The sequence below is a fragment of the Orycteropus afer genome, unplaced genomic scaffold (genome assembly GCF_000298275.1).
Source record: "Orycteropus afer afer isolate SDZICR_OR568_19922 unplaced genomic scaffold, OryAfe1.0 scaffold00013, whole genome shotgun sequence".
NCBI lineage: Eukaryota > Metazoa > Chordata > Mammalia > Tubulidentata > Orycteropodidae > Orycteropus > Orycteropus afer.
The window spans coordinates 10387640-10412261 of NW_006921600.1; the positions used below are offsets into that span (position 1 = coordinate 10387640).

The 24622-nt window shown below is 37.7% G+C and overlaps 1 protein-coding gene across 1 annotated transcript in view; it reads right to left on the reverse strand.

The window, feature by feature from the left end:
- Positions 1-689: 689 nt before the first annotated feature.
- FLVCR1 (FLVCR heme transporter 1) overlaps positions 690-24622 on the reverse strand; it is a 35359-nt gene continuing 11426 nt past the window's right edge. The window contains exons 3-10 of the mRNA XM_007952693.1: positions 18169-18309; positions 9103-9170; positions 8359-8462; positions 6146-6256; positions 5373-5478; positions 4893-5004; positions 939-1003; positions 690-764 (exon numbers count right to left, since the gene is read on the reverse strand). Of these exons, the coding sequence (XP_007950884.1) occupies positions 690-764; positions 939-1003; positions 4893-5004; positions 5373-5478; positions 6146-6256; positions 8359-8462; positions 9103-9170; positions 18169-18309 (782 nt within the window). The remainder of the gene's footprint in view (positions 765-938; positions 1004-4892; positions 5005-5372; positions 5479-6145; positions 6257-8358; positions 8463-9102; positions 9171-18168; positions 18310-24622) is intronic.

Sequence of the window (24622 nt, forward strand, 5' to 3'; positions counted from 1 at the left end):
CTGGTGCGGGATCGGGCAGTGTTTCGTTCTGCTGTGCATGGGGTCGCTATGAGTCGGAAACGACTCGACGGCACTTAACAACAACAACAACAACAACAAGGTATACTTGTTACATATCACTGTGTAACAAGAGTATGAGACATGAACACAATCTTATAGGTCATGTGGTAACCCAACCAAGGCACTGTCCTTTGGTGGGTTACTAGCATCATTTTGGTACAATGTACTCATATGCTGAGGGGGGTTAGTCAGCACATGGAAAAGTAGCCAATTAGGAACATATTGCATATTTGGTTCCATTAAATGTTTTTATATATAACTAGCATGTACTCCTATATGATTTAAGAGGAATGGACCCCCATATTATCATTTTAGATAGCCTTCTAAGTTTCTGTTTCCTGCAAAAAAGAAAACTACCTATTTTTGAAAAATAAATGTCAAGACGCCTACTTTCAGACAGACAATATAAAACATCAGACACTCATAAGATAAATGGTAGTGTTAAAATGTTAGACACTTTATGCAAAAGCAATTGTGCATTTAGAGTCCATATAGTAATTGTCAAGTAAGTATCCACTCTCCATAATCTATAAACCAAGCTTCACTGCTCATGTATTTCTCCAGGGATCATCACATTGTACCCCAGTTACCACGTGATATTTAGACATTATTTAACTTTTCCTTTCATCTCACATTGCTGATTCTGACTGCTTGGGCAACATAACAGTTGTTGGCTCTTGATCTGTGGGACTGTCAACAGGGACCTGTAGAAAGAATCAGAAGATAAAACATTTCTAGTATCTGGCATATACAAGTAGGACAGATCAATGGCAGGCTCACAAAATAAAACAAAAATACCAGTTGACTTAGCTTGATTTCATACTTATTCTACACATAATTTTCTCAATAATATAATAATAAAAATAGTCATTACTTACAGCTTTAATGTCATTTGTAATTCCTATATTTATATTGTGTCTTCTCAGATCAGATTTGATTAATGCTGAAAGAAAAAAGCATCAGTGGAGTTACCATATAGTATGTGTGAATATACTTCTCTCAGTAGCGCAGTCTTTTCAGATATTGTCAGATTTAGCTCACTACAGTACTATAACATTCAATAAGATCCTTGCAGCCTGAAATAACAGTACTTCTCCAACCATTAACGAGGAGTTCCTGGGTGGCACAAATGATTAAGTACTTGACTACCAGCTGAAAAGTCAGTGGTTCCAACCACCCAGAAGCACCTTGGAAGGTCTGGCAATCTGCTTCTGAAAGGTCATGGCCTTGAGAACTCTACAGAGCTACTCGGCACACATAGGGTCACCATGAGGCAGAATCGACTCAACAGCAACAAACAACACCAGGCCATTAACTGGAGATCACAGGTGGCGGTTAATGCACTTGGCTGATATCAAAAGAGTTGGAAGTTTAAGTCCAACCAGAGGCATGTAAGAAGAAAGGCCTGGCAACCTACTGCTGAACAAAATCAGTCACTGGAAACCCTATGGAGCACATTCTATTCTGACACACAAGTCACCATGAGTCAGAATTGATAGCAATATTTTAAAAATGCAGGTTATTTATGCTGGGCAAAGTGGGTATTTCTGAATGTGTTAAAATGATTTTAAAGACACTGGTGATGTTGCATAATAGAATCAGAGTTAAAAGCAGTCAGATATTAAAACACTATGCTTTAAATTCTAGCAACAATCGCCACTGACTGATCAAGTCTACAATAGTGTACAATGCACCATATGTAAGATGCTATTTGCTAATTTCTTACAGGAAGGAAATGTGTATTTCTTTAACTACAGATTCACATAAACAGTATGAAAGGCACTATCAACTGCTCATTTCCATGAACACTAAAATCCTTCACTGAGGACTATCATTTGAAAAGTAAAATGCACTGCTTCCCACGGTAATTCATATGTCAAAACAAAAACTCACAGTAATTCCAGGAAAAAATGTAAAAAAGAAAAGAAACACCTTCAAGACACTTCAGGAATTTCCCAGCCCCCCCCTTTCCTTGGTCTATACAAATGTATGCTGGATATAAAATCCATCAAGCTCTCTCCAGTAAAATATATGACATGAAAGAAATTAAATGGCATTTTTAGATGGTAAAAGCATCAATCTGAAACTTATCTTTTCTCCTTATTTAAATTTCTAGACTTGATTTGTTTGAATGAACATTCATGAATCTGATTATTAAAATAATGTGAAAAGAATATAAAACTGCTCTTCTTTTTTGGTGTACCAACAACACTCAAGTAGTGAGCTGTCTAGAAACTGAAAATCAACATGAAATTATTTGTGATAAACTAGTAGTCAAGGCAGTGAATATATTAGATATTTCAGTTTTGTTGCTTATTTTACCAACTAAAGAGCATGGGGGGAAGGAGAGAACTCCCTTATGGTAGGATGTTTCCCTCTGAGGAAACAGGGTCTATAAAACCACCTCAGGAGGGTGTACATATCCAAAGTAAATGTTTATCACCAGTGAGATTTAATAAGAGGGGTTTCAAAAAGAATGATCATGTATTCAACAAACACATGCATCTGAGCAGAACTGAGCACCACAGGATTGTCTTGGCTGTGATCGTTACAGAAGCAGGTTGCCAGGCCTTTCTTCCATAGCACCACTGGATGGATTCCAACCACTAACCTTTTTGTTAGGAACCAAGTGCAAACCATTTGCACCACTGGGAGACCTCAACAAACACAAAGAAAAATTTTGATTCATGTCTTTTTCATAGATTCTATCCTTGAACTAAGTTATAACCAGATTAAACAAATAATCCCTCTTCTAGCTCACTAGTTGGTAAAGGGATAGAGAAAGAAATTAACAAAGTGAAATTATAAGAGAAGCCAACATGGGCTTTGGAAGCAATGTTAGACTTAAGCCTCAATTTCAAATCCACTTTTATACCCATATGCGTGGACAGACTAGGGGTGAAAGTTCTTTTACATTCTCTTTCTCTGGAGACCAGGTACTACTTTCCTTCCTGTCTGTGTCTATTCTGATTATACTTACAAAGTGTAAGAACTGGCTAACTTTTCCATATGCTATTTCCACCACCAACATTGAACTTCCTATGCCTACCATTACCACATTTTAATACTAGCTAACATGTATTAGACACTCCCTAGCTGCCAGACAACATTGTACTAGGAGCTTTTCATGAACCACCTCAATTAATCCTCAAAGCAACCTTATAAAGCAGGCTTTTTTTTTTTTTTTATATATAGCTGTCATTCTTTTTTAAAAAATAACTTTTTTATTGTGTTATCTATGTATGTACGTATGTGCAAAAGGGGCAAGAAGATGGCATCTTCTGATCTCCTCTAACTCCACAGAGGAAAACAGAATCACCATCAGCAGCTCAATGCCTGCTCCTACGAGGCCAGACATGCTGCCACCCTCCAGCCCGCAGCACCCACCACCTCTCTACTGGGTTTGATAATTCATTGCAGTGGCCACATAGAACTCATAGATTATGCAGTTTATTAGGGAAGCAACAGACTACAATTCAAGCTCAGGAACACAGTTAGTCTCTCTCAGCTAGCCATCTCTTAGTCAATGGTCTCTCTCAGTTTCTCTCTCAGCAATGCATGTCTCTCTCAGCTGGCAGTCAGAGAGACTCCTTCTGCCTCTAGGAGGGCTCCTTTTGAGCCTGGCAGAGTGGCCAAAACCAACCAATCCCAACATCAGAACTCTATACACCAGAAAGAGAGCGAACTTCCCAGAAAATTACTTTGTGCTGCTCCCAACAGAAATACTCCAGGTGGATAACTTTAACAATTAGGAACTACTCAGTTGCTTACAGCAAATTCCACCACGGAGTTTACAAAGACTTATGGCTAGAAAAGCCACACTATGTAATTTACTACACCACAATAAGTAAATACACAGACACATACACTTGTCATTTGAACATTTTTCACACAGACAACTCAGTGACATTAATTACATTCATCATGAGACACCATCACTACTGTTTACAAATTTTTCCATTAATCTAACAGAAAGTCAGTGATGCCTAAGCAATAACTCCCTCTTTGCCCCTCTCTTACCCTGCCCTGCTGCTGTTGTTTTTAGGTGCCAGAGAGGCCTCTGACTCACAGTGACTCTGTGCACGACAGAATGAAACACTGCCCAATCCTGCACCATGCTCACAATCTGTGTTCTGCTTGAGCCTAGCATTGTAGCCACTGGGTCAGTCCATCTTGTTGAGGGTGTTCCCCTTTTTCACTGGCCCTCTACTTTACCAAGCATGATATCCTTCTCCAGGGGCCAGTCCCTTCTTACAACATGACCAAGGGAGGTGAGATGAAGTCCAGCTATTCTTGCTTCTAAGGAGCATTCCAGCTTCCTCCCCTGGTAACCACTAATAAACTTTGGACACTATACATTTGTAAGGCAAATGTTTTAATATCCCATCACATAAATGGGGAAAGTGAGGATTTGAGAGGTTAAGTAGTTTGTCTAAAGTCACACAACTGGGGATCCATGTGGGGACATGCTAGAAGTCTACAATTACCCATTTGGGTGTTCTTGTGCTTTCAATAAATGTTTTCACTTTAAAAATAAATACATAAAATAAAATAAAGTCACACAACTGGGAAGCAGTAGAATCAAAATTTGAGGCCAGGTCTTTACTGACCCTCCTTTACTGTGATTTTGTTTTCCATACATAGGACCATTGAACTTGAAATCTGCAAAAGGAATTAACAAATTTATATCCTTAGAAGAAAACTAAAAATAGGCTACTTTTAACCTCATTCCTCCTGCCCCCAGGTCTGCCAAGTCATTGAGAAGCAATATACATGAAAATTAAACAGACAGACAACATGAAACATGTTGTCATGAAAATACCCTACTTTACCTGTTAAAATGATGCCTACAAACATCCAGGCACAGAGGAAAATGTTCCCTGCCAAAGACCGATAGTCTGATATGAGTTTTCCTTGAGCCAATGTGAACAAAATTCCAAATATCTAAAATTAAACAAGAGAAATTATTTTAAGTTTGCTTTTTTAAAATGAGTATCAGGGTTTTCTCAGAACTAAAAACATTTATTGAAAGGTAGAACTGTTAAAACAAAAACTACAGTCACACTCATTATCTATTTCCTTAACTCTCTACTAGAATAAACCAAAACCAAACTCACTGCCTTGGAGTCAGATCTGACTCACAGAGACCCCTCCATGGGTTTCCTAAGCAGTATCACTACAGAAGTAGATTGCCCCATCTTCCTTCCAAGGAGTGGCTGGTGGGTTTGAACCACGAGCCTTCTGATTAGCAGTCAAATGCCTAAGGCACTTAATATTCTAATTATCTCAGGTGTAAGACAAACGAGGATTACCTGAGCAGCAGCATTAAGAAGACCAGATGAAGTACCTTCAGATTCAGGATAAGTGATTTCAACAGCAAATTCAAAACCCAAGGGAAGGTAACCAGTCATGAAGAAACTAGGAAAATAAATCCAGAATTATAAACAGAAATATTGACAGGATAATATCTCATATTGATAAAATTATTCTGCCACTCAGGATATTTTGAAGATCAAATAAGTGAAGCCTCTGAAGTTCCTATATGAAATTAAGGCTATTTTTATTCATCATTCAGGAAGAGGGAAGCAGAATAATCCCTTTTTTTTCCTTAGAAAAATTCATCTCTCATTTTCTAAGTCAATTGTCTTGCTAACCAAATAAAATGACCAGAATTAAATAAAGCTTATCTAATTTTCACACTTACAGTATACCAAAAAGTAATGTAAAATGATTTTTTACAGTTCTAGGAGCTCTGGTAGCATAGTGCCGAAGGCACATGACTGCTAACCAGAAGGCTGGTGGTTCAAACCCACCAGGCACTACTCGGAAGGAAGGTTGGGCAATCTACTTCTGATACCTCCTCAGAAACCCAAGGAGGGGTCGTTATGAGTTGGATACAACTCTACGGCAGTGGGTTTGGTTTTTGGTTTTTTAGAAAGAAGTATACATTTATATGTATAGGGAAGATCCTTCAAAGTTTAAAATATTAGAAAACCTTTAGTAAAAAATTAAAAAGCCATAGTAATACCACTTCAGAATTATATCGTGCTGTCATTCATTCTTCCTAAACACATGTAATGCTTACCCAAGTACTCCTCCAGTGATAAACACAATGATGAGGTATCCAAGGTCCAGCGTAGCAGTAAATATAACCATTCCAACAAAAGACAAAATGTATACTAACAGAGTAGTCTGTCTAAAACAAAAACAACAAAATTGTTAGTAGTCTGTTTCTCCTAGGCATATGAAAATCATTTGGCTAGCTATTGCTCTACCCATACACTAATAAATTCTTTGGTTTTCACAATTCCTACTTTCTTATCAGGAGCTCTGGTAGCTTAGTGTCTAAGGCACTTGACTGCTAACCAGAAGGCTGGCAGTTCAAACCCACCAGCCACTCCTCGGAAGGAAGATGGGGCAATCTACTTCCATAGTGATACTGCCTCAGAAACCCAAGGAGGGGTCGCTATGAGTCGGGTCTGACTCGATGGCACATAACAACAACAACAACAACAACTACTTTCTTATCAATGCAAATAACCTACAGATTGGGAGAAAAATCTTAGCAACTATGTATCTGATAAGGGTTTAATATCCAGAATATAGAAAGAACTATAGCTTAACAACAAAAAGACAAACAACCCAATTAAAAAATCGGCAAAGGACTTGAATAGTCATTTCACCAAAGAAGGAACACAGATGGCCAGGAAACACATGAAAAGATGCTCAATTATACACTGATTCCAACTCATAGTGACCCCATGTGTTACAGAGTAGAACTGCTTAATTGGGCTTTCTTGGATAAAATATTTAAGAAAAGAGATCACCAGGTCTTTCTCTGCAGTACCTCTGGGTATGTTCAAACCACCAATCTTTAGGTTAATAGTCAAATGTAAACTGCACGCTCAGGGATCTCCATTAATTATTAGGAAATGCAAATCAAAACAAGGAGCTATCACTTCATCCCCACTAAGATGGCCGTGATTTAAAAAAAAAAAAGAAAAACAACAAGCACTGGCAAGGATGTGGAGAAATCAGAATCCTCATTTATTGCTGGTGGGACTATAAAATGGTACAGCCACTGGGTAAAATTGTTTGGAGATTCCTCAAAAGGTTAAATATAGAATTACTACATGATCTAGCAATTCCACTACTAGGCATATACCCAAAAGAATCTAAAGCAGGAACAAGCACACATAGATACACATACACTAATGTTCACTGCAGCACTATTCACAATAGCCAAAAGGTGGAAACTACCTAAATATCCATCAACAGATGCATGAATAAAGACAACGAAGTACATGATACAATGGAATACTACTCTGCCAGAAAGAGAAATGAAGTCCTGATGTATGCTACAACACGGATGAACTTGAAAACATTATTTTGGATGAGATAAATCAGGCACAAAAGGACAAATAGTGTATGATACATTATGAAGTATCTAGAATAGGCAAATGCATAGAGTCCAAAATTTATCGGTGGTTACCAGGGGTGGGAAGGATGGAGGGGGAAAGAAAGAGTTCTTGCTTAGGGGGCACTGAACTTCCATTAAGGGTGATGGAAAAATTTAAAAATGGATAGAGATGGTGGTTGCACATGATGATGAATGTCAATATGTTATATATATATATATATATATATATATATAATCTCCAGATATATACATAAAAGTCAAACATTTTTCACAAAGGGTTCTTTTTAGAACAGAAATGATCCCTTCTGAAGCAGTATGTATGAGTATTGTCAGAGGGAATGATTCATAAGACAGGTTCCCAAAGTTGAAATAAATATGACCACTAAAACAAAGAAATCCTGTACACTATTAAAACATTTGGTAAATGAAGGGAATCCAAGCGTGTCTAGAATCGAAGTCTTTAAATAATGCTTCAAAAAATATCTTAAAATAATAGTCATATGAGGTGAACATTTACACTAGGTAGATACACTCCTTGGAGAGAACAATCGTGGGAGAATGGAAGGGCTGTGTATGCACAGGGAGACAGCTCAGGAGGCAGGAGTGCATGGGGGGAAGGACACAGGAAAGAGGTAACTATGGAGAGGAAGTGGGAGGGGAACTTGTTGCACTGTGGGAAACTATAGTCAATGTCATGAGACAAAGTATATGTGAGCTACTATATGGAAAGTGAATTTGCTCGGTAAACTTTCACCCAAATCACAAAGAGAAAAAATAAAAAGTCTTAAAATAATAAAAAAAACATTTCTTTTAAAAATCAATGCCTTTGGACACCTTCTTACATTTACCTTTGGATGCATTTACTTTCTTACACTTACTTGTATGTTTTGGTATAATCCAGCCACAGGCCACAAAGAATGGAGCCCACCATTCCAGCTACTACCAGTGTTAGCCCAATCCTTCCAGCATTCACTTCTTCTCCCTTTAAACAATTTTCATATGAAATTAACCAGAAACTTCCTCTAATTCAAATATATCTTTAACATGGTCTTAATATACCATTTCATAGTCAATGGTAACAATCAAATGAAATTAAGCACATGATATAATAATATATGAAAGGTTCAGTATGTATGTTAGGGTGAATGTGTGTGCTGAGGGGCAGGTGAAGAATCTATAAGGGTATTCTATTTTAAAACCAGGAAAAAGAAACCTAAAATATGAGAGATATGGAAAATGAAAATTTTCCTTGTCTTCTATGGTTAGAAGTAATGTTATTGTTAGGATTCCTAAATTCATGTATACGTGAAAAAGAGATCAATCTGACAACTTCTGCATATTGTACCTGCTTTTACTTCTTTATATTTGTTTTGGTATCACTTAAAAAAACTTTTTTTAATATATAATTAGTTAACACAATTTCCTTTAAAAAAGAAAGACTACTGTCAAAACAATAATGTATGTTTTATAATTGGATTAAATGTTTTCTCAATTAAAACAAATGTAAATCTTTTGCAACAACAAAATCAGAATCCTGAATCTTATGATCATGCTAATACGAATTCTAGCAATAAAGAAACATTCTTGACTACACATGTAAAACAATATAGGCAGAAGCTTACCTCATAACATTTCAGTATCATTTGATTTAATAGTGTTGAGACTGAATAGAATGCCCCAGTCATGATACCTACAATAATAAATAGAAATTATAAATTTATCATTTATCAGTTCATAAAACAATGTAGAGTACTACACAACAGTTGTGAAAATATGTATCTCAGACGGGTCCCTGGCTGGCCCCAATGGTTTGCACTCAGCTGGCTGAATTATTCAAAAGGTTGATGGCTCTGTCTCACCCAGCAGCACCAGCACTGCACTGCAGAAGAAAAGGTCTGGTGATCTGCTTGTGGATGATTATAGCCAAGAAAACCCTGTGCAGCACAGCTCTACTCTGTCATGTGGGTTTGCCATGAGTCAAAATCAACTTGACGCACAAGGTAACAACAAAATGTGTCAGATAGTTCACAAAGTTAAGAACTGTTGTCATTTTCTTTCATTATGTGGACTAATCAATTTAACACCTAAATTTACTAAATATAATCAAACTGAACTCACTGCCATTGAGTTGATTCTGAATTATAGCAAACCGTCCTTGGGTTTCCAAAGCAGTATCTCTACAGAAGTAGATCGCCTAGCCTTCCTTCCAAGGAGTGGCTGGTTGAGTTTGAACTGCCAGCCTTCTGGTTAGCAGTCAGATGCCTCAGGCACTATGCCAATATACTAAAATTATAATCATAGAATTCTGTCAAAATACCAGTCATTATTATTTTGATTCAGATAAACCTGCCACAAATCATATCTCTACCACATGCAACATAGTATATAACAAACAATCAGGAAAGGGATTGCTTATTAAGCATCTATATTATGCTATATCCTGAACATTAAAAGAATAAGACAGAATTTCTACTTCAGAGATCTTACCCCTGCAAAGATTTTGTAAGGCAATTGTTGTTGTTGTTGTTAGGTGCCATTGAGTCAGATCCAACTCATAGTGACGCTATGTGAAATGGAACACAACACTGCCCAGTCCTGCACCATCCTCACAATCCTTGCTGTGCTCGAGCCCATCGCTGCAGCCACTGTGTCAATCCATCTTGTTGAGGGTCTTCCCCATTTTTGCTGACCTTCTACTGCACCAAGGATGACATCCTTCCCCAGGGAATAGTCCCTTCTGACATTAGACCAAAGTAGATGAGACAAGGTCTGGCCATTCTCACTCTTGAGGAGAATTCAGGCTGCACTTCTTCCAGGACAGATTTGTTTGTTCTTCTGGCAGCCCATGATATTTTCAGTATTCTTCAACAGCACCACAATTCAAAGTCATCAACTCTTCAATTTTCCTTATTCATTGTCCAGCTTTCACATGCACAGTAAGTGATGGCTTGGGTTAGGTGCACCTAAGTCTTCAAAGTAACATCTTTGCTTCTTAACATTTTAAAGAGGTCTTCTGCAGATTTTCCCAGTGCAACACAGCATCTGATTTCTTGACTGCTGCTTCCATGGGTGTTGACTGGATCCATGTAAAATGAAATCCCTGACTTCAATCTTTTCTCCATTTGTCATGATGCTGCTTATTGGTCCAGTTGTGAGGATTTTTGTTTTATGTTGAGGTATAATCCATACTGAAAGCTGTAGTTTTTGATCCTCATCAGTAAGTGCTTCAAGTCATCTTCACTTTAAGCAAACAGAATTGTGTCATCTGCATATCATAGGTTATCAGTCTTCCTCCAATCCTGATGCCAAGGTCTTCTTCATGTAGTCCAGCTTCTGGATTATTTGCTCAGCATATAGCTTGAGTAAGTATGGTGGAAGGATACAACCCTGACACACACCCTTCCTGATTTAAACCATGCAGTAACCCCTGTTCTGTTAGAACAACAGCCTCTTGGTCTATGTACAGGTTCCTTGGGAACACAATGAAGTGTTTTGAAATTCTCATTCTTCACAATGTTATCCATAATTTGTTATAACCCACATGGTCCAATACCTTTGCACAGTCAATAAAACACAAGTAAACTTCTTTCTGGTATTTGCTGCTTTCAGCCAAGATCCATCTGACATCAGCAATGCCATCTCTTGTTCCACATCCTCTTCTGAATCCAGCTTGAATTTCTGGAAGTTCCCTGTCAATATACTGCTGCAATTGTTTTTAGATGGCCTTCAGCAAAATTTTATTTGCGTGTGATATTAATGACATTGTTCGATAATTTCCACTTTCTATTGGATCACCTTTTTTTGGAACAGGCACAGATATGGATCTCTTCCAGTCAGTTGGCCAGGTAGCTATCTTTCAAATTTCTTGGCATAAACAAGCGAGTACTTCCAGCACTACTTCTGTTTGTTGAAACATCTCAATGGGTATTCTGTCAGTTCCTGGGGTCTTGTTTTTCACCAATTCTTTCAGTGCAGCTTGGACTTCTTCCTTCAGTACTACTGGTTCCTGATCATATGCTACCTCCTAAAACAGTTGAAAATCAACCGATTCTTTTTAGTACAGTGATTCTGTTTATTCCATCTTATACTGATGCTTCTGCATCATTCGTTATTTTGCCCATGGAATCTTTTAATATTCCAACTCAAGACCTGACCTTTTTCTTCAGTTCTTTCAGCTTGAGAAATGCTGAGCATGGTCTTCCCTTTTGGTTTTCTAAGTCTAGGTCTTTGGATATTTCATTATAATACATTACTTTGTCTTCTGAAGTTGTCCTTTGAAATCTTCAGTTCTTTTATCTTGTCATTTCTTCCATTTGTTTTAGCTACTCTCTGTTCAAGAGCAAGTTTCAGAGTCTCTTCTGACATCCACTTTGATCTTTTCTTCCTTTCCCGTCTTTTTGATGACCTTTTGCTTTCTTCGTGAATGATGTTCTCAATGTCATACCACAACTTAATATGGTTACTGGCCACTAGTATTCAATGCATCAGATCTTATTCTTCAGATGGTCTCCAATTCAGGTGAGATATAATCAAGTTCATATTTTGGCTCTTGTGGACTTGTTTTAATTTTCTTCAGCTTCAACTTGAACTTGCATATGAGCAATTGATGGTCTGTTTCACAGTCAGCTTCTACTCTTGTTTTGACTGAAGATACTGAGTTTCTCCATCGCCTCTTTCCACAAATGTAATCGATCTGATTCCTGTGTATTCCATCTGGCAAGGTCCCCATGTATAGCTACCTTTTCATTGTTAATAAAGATACTTGCAATGAATAAGCCATTGGTTTTCCAAACCTCTATCATGCAATGTCTGGTGTCATTTCTATCACCAATGCCATATTTCCCAACTACTGATGCTCCTTCTTTGTTTCCAACTTTTGCATTCCAATCACTAGTAATAATCAATACATCCTGACTGCATTGTTGGTAAATTTCAGACTGTAGAAGTTGGTAAAAATGTCTCCATCTTTGTACACTGCTAGTCAGACTGTAAAATGATGCATCAACGGTGGAAATTGGTACGGTGATTCTTTAAAAAGTTGAAAATAGAAATACCATTTGATCCAGCAATCCCATTACTAGGTATATATCCTAAGGAAGTAAGAGACAGGACACAAATAGATACATGCTGTTCTGGTTACCTAGTGCCACTCTGACAAGAATATATACCACAAACGGGATGGCCTTAACAAACAGGAGTTTATTTTCTTATAGTTTGGAGGCTTTAGTCCAAGTTGAAAGTGCCAGGCTCTAGGGGCTGGGTGAAAGCCCCTCAACCTTGAGCTTCAGCTTTGTCTTCTGCTCCCAGCCCACTGGAGCTAGAGGTGTTTCTTTACTCAGACAGCTGCTGGCTGCTGAGGCTGACAAGCCCAAGGTTGACAAGTAAAAAAGGCATAGTCCCAATGTTAACAAACCACAGGGAAGGCCATTAACTTAAGTCCATTGTAAGTCCCAAGGTCAGCAGAGCATGGCACGTTGCTGAACAATGACATGGCTACATGCAGGGTCCAAGCGTGCCATAAGCTGGAGACGGTTCCCCAAAGCTTCTCTTTATACACAGGAAGCAGACCACATCCCTAGGGCAGCTACTCAGCTGCTCATGGTAGATTCCACTGTGGAGTTGATTGCCGGTCTCATGATGGGGAATACTACATCCAGCTGCCCAGCCACTCAACCAGGCCCAGCCAAGTTGACACATAAACTTAACTACCAGAAATGCACACCCATATTCACTGAAGCACTATTCACAATAGCAAAGAAATGGAAACAACTTAAGTATCCATCAACAGAAGAATGCATAACCAAACGATGGTACATACACACAGTGGAATGCTATGCAACATTAAAGAACAATGTAGAATCTGTCAAACACTACAGAATGTGGATGAAGTTGGAGGACATTATGCTGAGGGAAATAAGTCAAGCACAAAAGGACAAATATTGCATTAGTTCACTATTATAAGAAGTCAAGGAAAGGTTTCCGTATGGAAAGAAACTTTGTTACCAGGGATGAGAGGAGAGGGGAGGGAAAATTGTTAGATAGGTAAGAGATAAGTATTGACTTGGGTGAAGCAACAGGCAATATACCAAAAGTGAGTGACCAACACAATAACACTAAGGAAGAGGGAGACACAGAGAGGTACACAAGAGGTACAAACAAGGATAAACCCTTTTACATATGCAATACTGCATTTTCAGTGATAACAAGCATTAATCTACAGGCAAATAGATGGGAAGATAGGCTGAATGATCAGGTATGTCTAGGCAAAAGGGAATATACCCATGACCATATATAGGGTTGGCAGACAATATTTCTACAGACATATTTGTATGTGCCGTAAGAATGTCCATATAAATAGATGGGGGCAAATTATGATAACTTCTTAGGCACAGTCAACCACCCTGATGGACTGAGTTGTTGGATCTATGGGTTTGAGATCATGGTCGCAGGGGACACCAAGCTCAGTTGGCATAACATACTACACAAAATCATTGTTCTACATCCTACTTTGGTGAATAGCAACTGGGGTCTTAAAAACTCGCAAGTGGCCATCTAGATGCAGTAATTGGTCTCTTCTTGTCTAGAGCAAAGAAGCATGAAGAAAACTCAAGACTCATGGAAACAATTAGTCCAAGGGACTAGCGGACATTGTGAACCTCAGCCTATATGACCATGAGACCAGAAGAACTAGATGGTGCCTGGCTACCACTGTCAACCACTCAAAAAGGGATCAATGCAGGAGATCCTGGATAGACTGGCAGAACAATGTGAAACAAAACTCAAAGTCATAAAAAAAGACCAGGTTTATGGTCTGATGGAGCCTGGTGAGACCCCTGAGACTATGGTCCCTAGTTACATCTCAGGCCTGGAATTGAACTCACTCCTGTGGTTTCCAGCCAGACAACAGAGAGGCATATAGCATGAACATTTCCACCAAGCAGATACACTCCTTAGAACAACCAATCATGGGAAATCAGAAGGGCAGTATTTCCATAGAAAGACAGCTCAGAGGGCAGAACGCATAGGAAAGGCCACAGGGAAGAGGTAACTATAGGGAGGAAGTAGGAAGAAAGCTTTAAAATGTGGGAGTTGTAGTCAATGTCATGAAACAAACTATGTATTAATTACTGTATGGAAAATGAATTTGCTCTGTAAACTTTCACTCAAATCACAATAAAAATTAAAAAGAAAAAAAATTTCTTCATCTTAGGCTTTAGTGATTGGTGTGTAAATTTGAATAACAGTAGTATTAACTGGTCTTCATTGTAGGGGTATGGATTATCCCATCACTGACAGCCCTGTACTTCAGGATACATACTGAAGCATTCTTTTTGATAAGTGTGATGCTATTCCTCTTCAATATGTCATTCCTAGCATAGTAGCCCATATGATTGTCTGATTCAAAATGGCCAATACCAGTTCATTTCAGCTCACTGATGCCTAGGATATCAATCTTTATGTGTTCCATTTCATTTTTACAACTTCTAATTTTCCTAGATTCATACTTCATATATGCCATGTTCCAATTATTAATGGATGCCTGTTGCTGGTTCTTCCCATTTTGAGTCATGCTTCACCAGCAAATGAAGGTTCCCACAGCCTTACTCCATCTATGCCATTAAGATTGACTCTACTTTGAGGAGGCAGCTCTTCCCTAGTTGTATTTTGAGTGATTTCCAACCTGAGGGGCTTATCTTATGGCACCATATCAGACAATGTTTCACGGCTATTCATAAGGTTTTCACTGGCCAATTTCTTCAGAAGTGGATGGCTCCGTCCTTCTTTCCCATCTGTCTTAGTCTGGAAGCTCCGCTGAAACCTATTCACCTGCTGGTATTTGACATACCAGGGGCAAAGCCTCCAGCCTCACAGCAGCATGCACGCCATCACAATACGACAAACTGACAGATGACGAGGCAATTAGTAAGACAATAATAAAGAGTAATTAAAAATAAAAAGGTAGCTATTGGCAATCATAATACTTTAAAAACTCTGGCTTTTTCTTGAACATGTTGTTTGACTTTAGATAAGTCTCTGAATCTAGCTGACACTTTTAAGTTCATTATTTCTCTTTCTTTTTATTATGAACTATTTCAAACATATAAAATGGTCTAGAGAATGATGTAACAAATACCCTTACACATCACTCAGTTTTGTCAAACAGTAAAATGTTGCTATTTTTACTTTAGGTCTGTTTCTTAGACTTTCCCAATCCTATTTTTCTCCCTCTTTTCTCAGATTAACCTCTATCCTGATGTTGGTGTTTATCTATTGATCTATCTCCACATTATATATTTATAAATAGTAATTAAGAGTTATGCAGCATGGATTTAAACTTCACATAATTATATATTATTTGTATCCATCTACAATTTGCTCTTTTCACTCAATATTATGGTTTTAAGATTCATACATGTTGATACCAAAAAACAAAACAAAACAAAAAAAACTCACTGCCATCAAGTTGTTTCTGATTCACAGCAACTCCCATTGGTTTTCCAAGGCTGTAAATCTTTACAGAAGTAGATAGCCCCATCTTCCTTCCACACAGTGGCTGGTGGATTTGAACCAGTGACCCTCCGATTAACAGTCAAGTGCCTTATCCACTACACCACCACAACTCCTTACACGTTGATACATCTACCCCTAATTCATACATCTGTTAAGTAACCTAGAATTGGTTGAAGAAAATAGAAGGAGCACATTTAGGTAAATAAATAATAGCAAAAAACATTACAGAGACTAGAACGGAAGATGTATATGCATGAGAAGGCACAACTGTGTCTGAGTGTCTGTGTGTGTGTATCTATGACAGAGGAATGGTTGTAAGTTTGACTGAAAGAGGAATCTGTAACAGAGATAAAAGAATAGTAGGAAAAGAGCCACGTTAGTGACAGGCTAAAGAAATGGATCTACTCTGATAACAAGGAGCTGTCTTAGTCATCTAGTGCTGCTGTAACAGAATTACCACAAGTAACAAATAGAAATTTATTCTCTTATAGTTTAGGAGGCTAAAAGTCCAAATTCAGGGCGCCAGCTCTAGGGAGAAGGTCCTCGTCTCCTTTCAACATCTGTGGACCTGGCATCTGTTGGAAATCTCCATTTATTTTGGCATCAATCTTCCTCTTGGTCTAGGAGGTTCTCAGGGCAGGGACCCTGGGCCCAAAGGACACACTACACTCCAAGCTCTTCTGTCTTGGTGGTAGCATGTCCTCTTTCTCTGATTGCTTGTCTCTCCTTTTATCTCTTGTAAGATACAAGGTGATGCAAGTAACAGTCCAGGATAACTTCCCTAACTTTGGACCCTTACTATGACCTGAGTAAGGGTGTTGCACCCCACCCTAATTCTGCCTCATTAACACAACAAACATAACCTAATCTTCATCAGCATAGCATAATTGTGCCTCATTAACATACAGAGGTCAGGATTTACAATACATAGCAAGTGGAAGACAATCAGATCACACCATGAAGGATGCTGACATCATTACATAACTGCCAAACCACTGAGAATCATGGCTATCCAAGTTAACACATATTTGGGGAGGACACAATTTAGTCCATGACAGGAGCCATTGTATTTTCTCCACTTTCTAGTTCTGAGTTTTAGGATTAAGCTGACCAGTGGTGTGGTGATATTCAGCAAAATTCAGAAAAGTAACCATAACATGCTGAAGTATTTAAGGATTAGATGATACACCATATGGGATGTGTTTTTAAAATACTTCAGGAAAAAATGTAGAGGGACTACATAAAGCAATTGTTGAGGCTGGGTGATGGTGGGTACATAGAAGACTGTTATTCAATGTTCTATTTTTGCACTTCACAATTTCCATTTATAAAAAAAAAAAAAAGGAAAGAGTAGTAATCCTGCTAAAAGGGTTATGAGTTCAGGTCAGGTCATAATCTGCTATAACCCTAAAACAATTATGTACTAGGGTATATACTCCTCAAACACGTAAAGACTAGAATAGCACTGAGTCAGTAACTATGGGTAGAAGCAGGGGTATTAGTGGTTAATGAAACAGTGGTAACATGAGAAATAAATTGTCAGACAACTCTGAAGAGAACCAAGTGTGCTGATGCCTGCAATGACGGCAACTTACAGTGTTAGAAAGAATGTCTGCCAGCTGTTGTGAAAGGTCTTAGAAGGATAAGAATTTTTTTTAAAAAAAGTTAAAACAGATTAAGGTGACCTCCTTATTTTCTAGTTTTGATTGAGTAGTCAAAATAGATGCTACTTTGTACAAGGTAAAGAAAAGTATTTCCATATGCTTATGGCATAGTCATGATTCATAAAAGATCTAAAATACCTTATAAGAGAGCAGCTTTTAAAAACATGTAAGAAAAAAAGATCCATCCTGAAGTTTTGTTTTTAGTTCAAAATGTAAGCTTATGATTATGTTGTTGTTGTTGTTGTTGTTATGTGCCGTCGAGTTGGCCCATAGTTTTGTTTAATTGTAGTGAAAATACACATAATAAAACATGCCATGTCAACAATTTCTACATGTATAATTCAGTAACATCAATTACATTCTTTAAGTTATGCAACCATTCTATCTGCTGTAATTACTGTTATATGTAACAAGCCTATCTCTTTAATTAAAGTTCAAACCACTAGATTAAATGAAAAAAAATTCACAACGCTCAAAGGTTTATCAGGACAGCTCATAAAGAAAACCACTTACCATAAGTGATCAACAGAAGGACAAAAGGGATGTTTTTAAACAGGTTCCTTATTGATTTCTTATAGGAGTACTCTTCAAGGGGACTATCTTGGAGAGCTGCTTGAGCCTGACTCGGTGGATACTTAGGTTTCTCTTTGAATGCTGGGAACATATATGAAAAGACAATTAAATATGTTTATCTATCCATGTATATAAAATACAGATATTTCCTTAGAGTGAGCCAACTGAATTCTACTTAAGTTTAAAGAGGTAGTAAAAGTTTTTTACAATGAGGCTTTCCATTTTCACTGATTTCTATGTTTGGAATTATTCCCTCAGCCTTCTGAAACTGGCAAAAAATCAGAGACTTGGTCAATTCACATAATCAAACTGCAAAACTATCAATAATGGGCATGACCTTGCCAACTGATTATTTTCAGTTTTTGTTAAGCACATTTAAGTTTTATCATATAAAGTATTCAACAATTCCATTCTTAAATTCATTTCAATATTTAATGAGACATAAGCATCAAATATGAGCAAGCCAATGTATTACTGAACTGTTAGAGGACAGTCTTGAGTTAGTAACAATTTTCTTCTGGAATTTGATATAAAGTTTATCATCTGATGCAACTATACCTCTAGAACTGAAAAGATGAGGGTAAACACATGGGAACACAGCTAGGTCTTTCTTGATGACTTACTCTGGCTACATATATAAAAGGTAGGAGAATGGAGCTGAGAAACAAAAATGTGTGGTATATGGTTTCTGATACTCAGTTTTAGCTTTGTCTGTTTCTCTGGAGTTGGATTTTGCAGGCTTCTAACCCAGACATTTTGAGAACCCCTTTTACTGGGCAGGTAAAGATGTATCAACTTCCTGCAACAGATAGACTTCTGTAGGTAAAGGTAGCCAGAAGCAAAGACTGACAGAATTAAACAGTTAAAATTCGGTTGGAAATTAAAATCTAGCTTTAGTACTAACTCAATTTTTTTTATTATTATTGAAAAAATGCATTCACCCATGTCACTTTGGTTTTGTGTATTTCAGTGTACATAAATTACATTTCAATAAAAGGTATTTAAAAAAAATTTTAATTATTGACTCAAACTCTTTAAGTAAAATTGAGTGAAGATACTGTATTTTATTAAATCTAAGATGCTCCCATGTAGGCACTCTGATCTCAGCAGGTATCAAAAAGATTTTCACATAATCGTATCTCTATTGCCACAAATATTAGATGCTACTGATTAAAAGCATCTCAATTTCAGATGTACACTTACTAAGTTTGTATTTCTAAAATTTCTAAAATGTACACTTTAGAATTTGTGAAATATGGTAAATTCAAAAAGCAAAAGAGAAGGTAAACAGACTAAGAAAAGTAATAGTTTTGGAAGACTAGACTCAATTTCTCTCCCTCTCTTTCTTAATAGTGGCTATTTCTTCCAAAAAAAGAAAGCCTGCTTTGAAGTTTGAACATAGGCTAGATTTGGATGTCCACAGGAATCATGCAGGGATTTTAAAATAATGCCCAAAACCAAACCAAACTCATTGCCACTGAGTTGATTCCAACTCATAGCCACCCCTACTGGGGGTTTCCAAGGCTGTGAATCTTTAAGGAATCAGACTGCCTCATCTTTCTTCCACAGAGAGGCTGGTGAGTTCAAACCACTGACCTTTTAGTTAGTGGCCAAATGCCTTAACCAGAAGGCTTCATGACTCAGAACCTCCAGGACAGAGCATGAGAATCTGTATTTAAACACATAATCCCCAAATGCTATCAATACCCAGCCAGCTTTGAGAATCACTGAGAAAGGAAGAAATGACCTTTATAACTTCCGTGTAATATCATGATTCTCTAGTTCTCCTGATTGTTGCTAAAAATAAAAAAAAAGTACAATACTTTGCTTAACAAAACATTGGTTTATTGTAACTAAAATTTATCAAACTAAAACTTATTTCTACTTTTACAGGTATATATAACTAATTCAAGAGGAGACATAACTCAAATATTTACTTTTTAATATCCTTATAGTAGAGGACTGGTAGACACAAAATGTTTAAGTTGTTGTAATTCCTCCTTTTCCTTTTGCGCCCTATCTGCTCCTTGCACTGCTGAGGAGGTCTGTGTCCTTTTCTGAAAGTCTCTGTATCCTAGTTATATAGGAGATACCTCCTTTTATAACACTGGTGATACAGAACTCAGACAACTGTAAAACAAAGTTTCAGAATGTAAAAAGCATACTTACAATGCAGTCATGGGTATTTAGTAAGTCTTATAGCTCTTAAGATTTTATTTACTATGAAAAAATTAAAATCTAAATGGCCCCAATCTGAACTAAAATGCAAAATGAAAACAATGATTAATCTCCAGCTCCATTAGATTTATTTTCTGAATACAAACGTTATATTTCAGTCTCAGGTAATCAATAGCCCTTCTGGGCAAAATCAGGCATATATCTACCAGCTACGTGCTATAGTGACCCACTGCCATCAAGCCAATTCTGACTCATAGTGACCCCTGTTGGTTTTCCAAAGCTGTAAATAAGATGAGTAGATTCCTCATCTTAGTCCCACAGAGCAGCTGGTGGGTCTGAACCGCCAACCTTGTGGTTAGCAGACAATGCCTTACCCAATGCTGTACTAAAACCAGGCTTAAGTCTTCATAAACAGTTCTAATTCTTCTGGAATCCAGATTCTGGGTCTATGGAGCTGGGGTGACTCATTCAGGCAACCTGCCCTTAGGTGTCCTTTTGAACCTTGAGCCTTTAAGGAACTGTTTTCCTATGGTCACCTTCAAGCCAAACAATAGCCTAGTAAGCAGCTTAGCTGAGGTTGGTTTGTCTTAGGCATTGGGCTCTTTTAGAGAATGATCTATGTGCAGTCAGTTTTGGGGAGCAGTACCCCCAGGTCTGACTGGAAAATGTATGGCATGTCCTTAGTGATGCCATTTCTACAATTGACCCCGAAATCTTATGTTCTGAAAACCCTTATGTCCTGATGCAATCTCCTGAGAAATTAACGTGACAGTGACCTATAGTTTTCACTATCCCCTCTTCAGAGGGCCTGCCCAATGTTTGGGGTGACATTGCCCAATTGGAAACATATCTACTCACAATAGATATATTCTCTTACACTAATTTTTGGTGTTTCTCTGTGCATTTAGGTTGTTGACAGTCTACATGAAGAAAAATAAGGGGAACAAAAAGCCATCAATCTATAATGCTTAAGCTGTACCCTAAAGAGATTAAATGTTTTCTTTCTTCTTTGAAACTGAAAACAATTGATTCTTTCTACCCTCTTCTCTCCCGCCAAAACTTGTTTCAATAAAGTAGTTAACTGTCATTACATATATAAAGCAGCCAAAGGATGCTTGGGTACCACAATAAAACTTTTTCTCCCAAGATGAGTAAATAAGAAGTCAACTGCTATCTGGGACCACTTCTACTTTCTGAACTCAGATTATAGCTTTGTTTCAATTTCATTATTTGTTTCAATTTTCATTATTTGTGTGATTACAATAGATATTACATATACTAACTTATTATAAGGCAAATACAGGTTTGAATCCTAGCTCTACCCCATCTCACTGAATGACTTTAAGGAAATCTCTAGATGTTAGCTTTCTCAATCCATTGTAGGATGTTGCTTTACCTCAAGTGATTTGGCCTCTGTTCTTGGTTCCTGAGGTAACTCCAAAACCCTTGGAATTTGAGTGCCTTTGTTATCTAAATCACACCTGAGGATTTGTGCTAATGGGTAAGGACTGGTAGCCCAGAAAGACCATCACTTGGCATATCAGCTAACTTCAGGGGAAGGTGAGAGTCTGATCCAATAAATCATGATTACATAGTGAAGTCAATAAAGGGTCTGAACACAGACGCTCCCTGGAGTTCCTGGTTGGTGAAAGACACGGATGTATGTGAATGGGTAGCAGTCCTCTGGGACATGGAAGCTCCCTGCTGGGAACCCTTCTGACCTCATCCTATGTTTCATTTGTATCCTTTTTTCCTATAATAAAATGTAATTGTAAGTACAGAACTTCTGAGTTCTATGAGTCATTCCAGTGAATTATCGAACCCAAAGGAGTAGTGGGAGTCCAAAGGTCAGAAGTGAGGGTGTTGTGTGGACTCCCAAACTTGGCGACTGGCATGAAGGGTGGTGTCCCTTTAACTTGTGAGCTCTTACCCAGGTCTAGGTGATTAGGGTCGAAGAAAGAACCACAGCTCTGCAGTTGGTATCCTAAGCAGCATATTCATATAAAGCATTTTGTAATTATGGAGTGCTACACAAAATACAGTCTTTTCTGAGGAATATTTATTTAAAAAAAATCAAAGACTTTGTCTCAGGGATTTCAAACTTCTTAGAGACTAAGTAAAATGTGTTTCTGTTAAAAGTTTACAATAGTTGTCTCTATATAGATGTCTTGCTATATAAGACAAAAGTAAAATTACCCATACGTTATATATTTGCATTTAAATACACTGATATTAAATATTTTGATTGCCATTACTACTTATAATATAATGTATTCATTTCTGTCACCTACTCATTTTAATAAATCAGAATGGTAAAACTTTTAATAGATACATTTAAGTGATAGTTTACTTCTCTGATGCACAAGAATAATTTTCAAATACAACAACATATATATATGTATGTATGTATATGTATATGTGTGTGTTTATGTATAAACAAACAGACTGCCTAAATTAAAATCTCCCCTTCAGTATTTACTAATTCTGACCTCAGGCAAATTATCTATATTTACTTACATCCATCTTGTGCCTCAGTTTCCTTATCTATAAAACAAGGATGATAATAGTGCCTAGCTCACAGGGTTGTGAGGATTAAATGAGGTCACACAATGTGACTTTAAGCATGCTTGGCACACATCAAATGTTAAAGGCTATATTAGAGTTTTCCCAACAAAAATGGAGCATTAGAATGAAATTCAGAAGAAAGCTTGTGTTAATTCCTAGAAATGCAAGATGGAGTACACCAGCATGTAAGCTCCATGATGGGGGAGTTTCTGCTACTTTTGCTCACTATTGTTTCTCCGTGGGCCTAAAATAATCAAATCAGTTGCTGTCAAGTCAATTCTGACTAATAACTATCTCACATGTGTCAGAGTGGAACTATGCACGGTAGGTTTCCAATGACTGATTTTTCGGAAGCAGATCACCAGGCCTTTCTTCTGAGGTGCCTCTGTGTGGATTCAAACCTCCAACCTTTTGGTTAACAACCAAGTGTGTTAACAATTTGCATTGCCAAAGGACTCTGTGCCTAGAATAGTGCCTGGCATCTCACAGTTGTTCAACATTTGCTGGATAAACATAAGAATTATTTAACTTGGAATATGGTTCCATGGCATAAACCTTTAATAAAGTACCTTAGGCAGATTACTGAATACCAATTTAGTATACGTCAGATTGCTGAAAAGCATCAGAAAAACTGTTTTATTAGAACTTGGGTGAACTTCTATTGGCATAGCATACTACACAAAAATATTGTTCCACATCCTACTTTGGCAAGTAGCGACTAGGATCTTAAAAGCTTGGAAGTGGCCAACTAGATGCAACGATGGGTCTCTCCTCATCCAGAGCAAAGAAGAAAGAAGAAAACCAAAGACACATGGAAATAATTAGTCCAAGGTACTGGTAGACCACACAATCCTCAGCCTATATGACTATGAGACCAGAAGATCTAGATGGTGCCTGGCTACCACTGTCAACCACTCAGAGGGGATCTGTGTAGGAGATCCTGGATAGAGTGGGAGAACAATGTGGAAAACAAGTCAAAATTATATATAGAGAGAGAAAGACCAGGCTTGCTGGTCTGATAGACCCCCGAGACTATGGCCCCTAGCTGCCCTTCAGGTCTGGAATTGAACTCTATGGCTTCCAGCCAAATGAAAGACCAGCATATGTGCTAAACATTTACATCAGGTAGATACACTCCTTGGAGAGATCAATCATGGGAGAACAGAACGGCAGTGGAAGCACAAGGAGACTACTTGGGGAGGCAGGAGCACATGGGAGGGAAGAACACAGGGAAGAGGTAACTATGGGGAGGAAGTAGGAAGAGAGCTGTTACACTGTGGAAAATTGTAGTCAATATCATAAGACAAAATGGGTATGAACTGCTGTATGGAAAATGAAATTGCTCTGTAAACTTTCACCCAAGTCACAATAAAAATTAAAAAAAAAAAAAAGAATGTGGGTGAACTTCTAAAGTAATTATGGATAGAATATAAAGTGAATTAAGATCGTCTCTAAAGGCCTTTAGTAATTGTGGTATAATGGATTGCTTTTGCACGGTCTTTCTAGCCATGATCTTGTAATTCCCACCAAATGATTGGGTGGGTCTATGCAAATAAGGTGCTTGTGGCCTACAATGGGGATTTGACAGTTTGCTAACAATGCAAATAAGGTGCATGGCACCCTTGTGGGGGTTGTTGTTGTTGTTGTTGTT